The sequence below is a fragment of the Gymnodraco acuticeps genome, unplaced genomic scaffold (assembly GCF_902827175.1).
Source record: "Gymnodraco acuticeps unplaced genomic scaffold, fGymAcu1.1, whole genome shotgun sequence".
In the NCBI taxonomy this organism is placed as follows: domain Eukaryota; kingdom Metazoa; phylum Chordata; class Actinopteri; order Perciformes; family Bathydraconidae; genus Gymnodraco; species Gymnodraco acuticeps.
The window spans coordinates 2,744,389-2,750,314 of record NW_022989799.1 but is presented as its reverse complement, the minus strand read 5'-3'; the positions used below and the strand labels follow the sequence as shown (position 1 = coordinate 2,750,314).

General features: G+C 36.7%; 1 protein-coding gene across 1 annotated transcript; it reads left to right on the top strand.

Moving 5' to 3' along the window:
• The first annotated feature begins 1,765 nt into the window (after window positions 1–1,765).
• Window positions 1,766–3,916, top strand: LOC117550328 (G2/M phase-specific E3 ubiquitin-protein ligase-like). The gene is made up of 5 exons (XM_034222722.1): window positions 1,766–1,797; window positions 2,153–2,236; window positions 2,413–2,651; window positions 2,828–3,012; window positions 3,740–3,916. The coding sequence occupies exons 1-5, from the start codon at window positions 1,766–1,768 to the stop codon at window positions 3,914–3,916; spliced, it is 717 nt and encodes a 238-aa protein (XP_034078613.1).
• Window positions 3,917–5,926: the final 2,010 nt, after the last annotated feature.

Here is a 5,926-nt window from a genome sequence, read left to right as displayed (position 1 = left end):
TATTTATAGAAAACTTGGTTTAAAAGTTCGAATTCTGTTATTATACAAATACATCTCTAAACTATGTGGCTTACCTACTAGATGTTCCTCAGAAGGGATTGAGGATGAGACTCCTATTGAACATAATGAAGAGTAATGAATGTTTTATTCCTGTGTTTTTTTGTAGCAGGAAGCTCAGCTGTAGAGTCCTTTCAGAAATATAGGGAAATCAAAAAGAGGGAGAGAAAGACCTTTTTTACAAAGGGACGGCATAACTCCAAAAATGAAAAAAAACAGAAATTGGTTAAGGTATGCAACGTTTTCTATTATGAATACATCTGTCATTCAAATCTGCTCACCACATTCTCATATAATGTCCGAAAAAATTTTTTATTCATTTGCATGTTATTGTCTTTTTGCAGATTTCTGTTGGAGTAATGAGGAGGATGGATGGCTGCCTTAAACCCGTGAGAGGGAGGTCACTTCCCCTTAATGTTGAACCTCAATGGGCATCTGAAGAACTGTTGGCTGCTGCGATATAAAAGCAGAAAGCCTTTAACCAGGACTTGGAAGATGGTGCCCATGTCTTGTTGTACCCTGATGCGAGGGTGATAACAAATATCCCCGGAACGGACACCCCTTTCACAGTACAGATGTACAAAGAGGCCATTGGAAAGCCCTACCAACGAATTACGTTGTACATCTGTACTCTTGAAGCCGTTGAAAACAGTTGTAAGTGCTTCTGACATATATTCCCCCTTGTTTAAAGCACTAAACTGTATCATAGTTCAAATGTAAACATAACAGTTGTTCTGTCTATATTTCTTAACACAATTCATTCCACCCATCATTCCTTTCTCTTCGTGGTTGAACTTATGACGTCAAATGGTCTTTTATGAATAGTGGCAGAAGAAATGGAATTTAAGTATCAACAAGCTTCCAAACGTTCCTTCTGTTCAAACTAAATATAAATTCCCTCTTAATGATTGTAATTCTAAATTAACCTTTTTTCTCACAACAATGTTGGTTTGTTGTGCCCCAATGTAAATCCTAATGTGAGAGTGAAAAGGACGGTCAACAATATAATGTACATTTCACAAACATTTTGTGTTTCGATTGAATCCTTTCTGATTGATGTCAATCCAATAATTCCGGATTTAAACCAACATTTGATGATAGGTACAGACGTAGGGGAACAATTATTTTTATAGTATTAATCATGACACTTTTATTTTCTTAGGTTACACTGGAACAACCTCTTCAAGTGACGAGGACAGTGTGGTTGTTGTAAAGTTGCCATCTGGAGACAGTCTTGCTGACACCGTGGTCAGTTTGGATCTATCGTGGCATTTATTCTTAATTAAGTTAATTTTATTTCAGTCAGTCATTTGTGTGTTGTATGCAGGTGTGGGACTTTCCAAATGAACAGAGCACTCCCAGAATGGACAACAGTTTGCCAGGGTCAAATACAACATTGTCAACATGTTATTTTGTGCCACAAGAAGCAGAATGTTTTAACAGTACAGTAGTTTGAATATATTTTTTGTTTACCTTTATCAGACCTCTCAGGCACCCTAAACCAGCATCTGATCGGGTAAGACTAATTAAAAATGTAATTATACCATGTAGGTTTGAATTTGTGAACATGAAATCAATAAATACCTTTGTGTGCTAATGACACTGTCATTAGATCAACTGCATCATTATTATTTATTGGGTAAAAATAGGATGGAGAACCAACCCCATTCCAGGAAGAGGTCCAGTCTGCACCTTCTATAGGTAAACGATGTTGACAGTTGCATCGGACACAGTTGTTTGGTGTGTATTTTAATTTTTCATTTGTTTGTTTGTATAGCCTCTAATCACAGTGGGTAACTTTGCCAGGAAGCAGAACAATTATACTTTTATACATTTACAAAGGACACCGACAACATCTTACATCTTAGTGAAGACGATACAAAAACCACAAATATTTTTCAAAGGTCAGATATTGTTTGTTGCATCCATTTCAAATGTTAAAAGGATTGTGCAGGAGTATGACAAAGTGCTGTTGTCAGTTTAGAACCCAATGTATTAAAAAAACAGGAAGAGGATCAACATCCTTTTGTAAATATGACTGTCATGCATATATTATGTATTTGAAAGTCATTATTCAACTGTCTTCTCACTGCAGCAACTACACAAATGTGTATGCTCCGATCATTATTGACAGCCAGTCTGAGCCAGAAGAGGAAACGGAGCAAACTGCAGAGGAAAGGTATCAATTGTTACTTTTACCACTTCATTTTTTTATTCTATACTGTAAATCTTATTACTAGCTTCATCATTTAATATTACAATACATCACTTTGTCTTTCCCAGCACAGAATACCTGACTGCGCCAGACGTTGTTGCAGAACTCTCTGCAAAAATTAAAAATACCTCTTGCAGCAGGTTTAATATTAACCGAGCCAATGTATGGGATGGAGCAATCCACGGCTTCAAACGGGCCTCATTCGATCCCTCTCATCAGATGCAGGTTAAGTTTACTGACGATGAGGGACAAACTGAGGATGGAGTGGACACTGGTGGTCCCAAGCGTGAGTTCCTGACCCTCCTGATGGAATGCCTGAGAATGAGAAGAATATTTGATGGTCCACAGGACAGGAGATTCCTCACGTTCGACAATGCAGGTAATGATGTTCGCAAATCTGTCTTATGTTCAATAATGTACTGTAAATATAGGAGCTGCTTATGGATTTTGCAGCTGGATTTACGTGACAATTAAATTATCTTATACTGTATATCTTTATGATAACGTGGCAACTGTTGGTTAACGTGATAATAATTTGACAAAAAATATCAACAGCTGCAAAAGATGACAAATACTTTCATGCTGGGAGGATGATTGCAACTTCTATAGTTCATGGTGGTCCAGGCCCCCGCTTCCTGTCAGAGACGCTCTACCAGCACCTCACTGGAATGAAAAACACCAACATTGAAGCCATCATTGAAGACATTACTGATGACACTATGAGAGCTTCCCTGCTTGAGGTAGGCTGGCATATTAGGGCAAACATTTGTTGTTTTACTATCACAGCCCAACATACAACATGAAGTTGTCTCCCTTAAAACCTGTGAAGAATTTGGTTTTTTTATTGTCCGGCCTTCGATAGTTTGTTATTGGGCTTTTATAGCCTCTTTTGGAACCATAACGAACAACCTTAGCTAGCTGTTATGGCAAACCATTAGAAATTATGCTGTATTTATTTATCATACCTAACTGTCATTACAAATATCATTAATGAAAACAAATGTACACTAGTAAGAACAAGTTTGTCATCTTAGAACAATATTAAAAATGTATTCCTCCTTTCATGACATGGATATAGTTATATACGCTTTAATATCTTGCCACTTTGATTAATGCAACTCCTCACATTAGTTATCATTCATAATTCTTGCTCCCCTCTGCAGCTGGTCCAAAATGATTGGGGTAATTAAGTGTAAAACACAATGTTGAAGAAGAAGAAGAAGAAGAAGAAGAATAACTTGGATTTATTTACCTTTCATGAAACCAAAGGACACTTACATTTATGATACTATTTAATGAGAGTAGTAAATCAGTCAGATTTAAACCGAACACCATAGGAGGGAAAGAAGATGTTACAATTATTGAGAATATATATTTTTAATTTGATAAATTACCTGTCTTCCTTCATATGCGAGTTTGACAGCATATTGATTTATGTTTATGGATTATGATTGTTTTCTACTCTAGATATCCAGCGCAGCTACATTGGAGGAACTACATGCATCAATCGACAGAAATTCCAGCTTGTTGCAGACTGCAGGTTGCTTGCAGTACCCTGATGGTGTGGATGACAAAAACGCAATCATAAAGGATTTCATGCAGTGGTACATCATTTACCGCAACCATTTTGCCATACAAAGGTAATGTTTCTGCACTATTTAACCTAAGTTCAATATATTTTAATTGTTATCGAGTCAAACACATCACCATTTAGATGTTAAAGCAAGGTTATAATTTATATTAGCACCATTCAGACACAAAGCAATTCCAAGTGCTTTACACTTTCAGAAAATACAAAAATTGCATTTAAAACATCATTAAAATTATTAAAAGCAGTGTATTGTATTGAAGCTCGGAACAAACATTTAAAGATAAGAAAAGCCTAAATCAAGCGTTCTATGACCAATTGTGATACCAAGGCAATTGAGGGTTTACAAGGGTAGAGTTGCATCTATCGATTCACTGGACAATCCTGCTATTAAAGTTATTCTGACTTTATTTAATATACGTTATTGGTCTTGGTGAAAAGTAAAATATGAAACAGAAATATGTAAAGATGATTGATTGATTTACTTTACTGCATGTAAAACCCAGAGGTCATTAAGAAATGAAGTAGATCTAAAATTGGTTCTAATACTTTTTTCAGATATTGTTACTAACCTGGCGATAGGTGATAGTAGATTGATGGGTCTTTGTGTCTAATGTTTCCTAGATTCAAAGACGGACTTGAAGCCTTGGATGTGATTCATGCTTTGGAGCAGCATGGACGTGTTTTCAGAGCTTTTATGTGCTCAAGTGTGGTAGAGCTGACTTCTGCCACATTGGAGGAAGTCTTTGAGGTTCAGCACAGCAGCGAAAAAGAAAGCTCAAGACGCCATGAGGAAACCAGGGTGTTGGGATTTTGGAGAGACTATCTCCTTGAAAAAGAAGGTTTATTTGAGTTCCAACATTGTTCACATCTTAAAATAATTAGCTATTAATGGCAGTTCTATCAATCTTGATATTTAAAAAAAAACAAAAAAACGTAATACTACTTTTTCTTCTCAGAAAAACGAACAGAACTCCTCCTCAGTGACATCCTGATGTTCTCAACAGGATTAAACACCCTGCCACCGTCTGGAATCCAGCCGAGACCCCAATTGGTTTTTCACCGGACATCTCGCTTTCCAATCGGCAGAACCTGCTCAAACACAATAGAAATACCAATGTCAAGCACCTACTGTATGAACAGTTTGAAAGCAACATGGACTTTGGAATCCAAAATTCGCCTGGTTTTGGACTTTATTGAAAACTGGGCTTACAATTTACAAATTAGCCATGTTCTTCATAGTTATATAGTTCGCAACACAAGACTCCCAGGTCAAGGGTTGCATTAGACCACTCGTTCTTTGAAGGTTCTCAAAGTGTTCCAGGAAGTGGTCGTCTCCACATGGACTGTTGGTCGAGTCCAGAACAAACTGGCCCAAGTCGTCTTGTGGGACTGGGAACCCACAGTCAGTTCCACCGTACCTGGATGTGCAATATGTTCAACAGTTATTATTCACATGTACACAATTGTTCTTGAAATGTTGTTTTGTTGTTGAACTTCTTTGAAAATTAAAAAAGTTACTGTCACTTAATAGTAGACATTATTTGAGTAATAACTGACTGACTGAGGTGACACAATCTTAATTTATAGTGAAAAATGTACTTTGGGGCAACTGATTTTTTCTTAGAATTTTAGGCAGTTACTAAAAATAAATCTGAACAAAATTGAGAAATATGTTTAATTGATAGAAACAAACCTGTGTGGCAGGTTGTACATGACATCTGGTTTCCCGGATGGACAACGAGACTGGTTTACAGGTCTGATAATATGCGTGTTCCACTTTTCCCTGCATTCGTCAAGGTCCCTCTGTAGCACACCCATGAAGACAAACCGCACTAGGCATGTGTGCGCATGACTGCCACTGAAGTGATGTTTTTCTCTCAGGTCATTCATGAGATCCATCCAAAATTGAGACCTGAAGAAACAGATTCAAATGAGAGCTGTTTTTTTTATACATTGATGATTTCCATGTAAAGGGATTCAAAATAAATATAACAAATAACAGTAAACCTGTGGTATCAAATAGTCATATTTATAAGAACTGTATTAATTAAATTAAAAGGAAA

Coding starts and splice junctions, on each gene's coding strand:
- LOC117550328 (XM_034222722.1), top strand. CDS start 1,766: ATGTTGACAGTTGCATCGGACACAGTTGTTTG. Junction 2,237..2,412: donor GAGCAAACTGCAGAGGAAAG/GTATCAATTGTT, acceptor CTCTTGCAGCAG/GTTTAATATTAACCGAGCCA. Junction 3,013..3,739: donor TGAGAGCTTCCCTGCTTGAG/GTAGGCTGGCAT, acceptor TTTCTACTCTAG/ATATCCAGCGCAGCTACATT.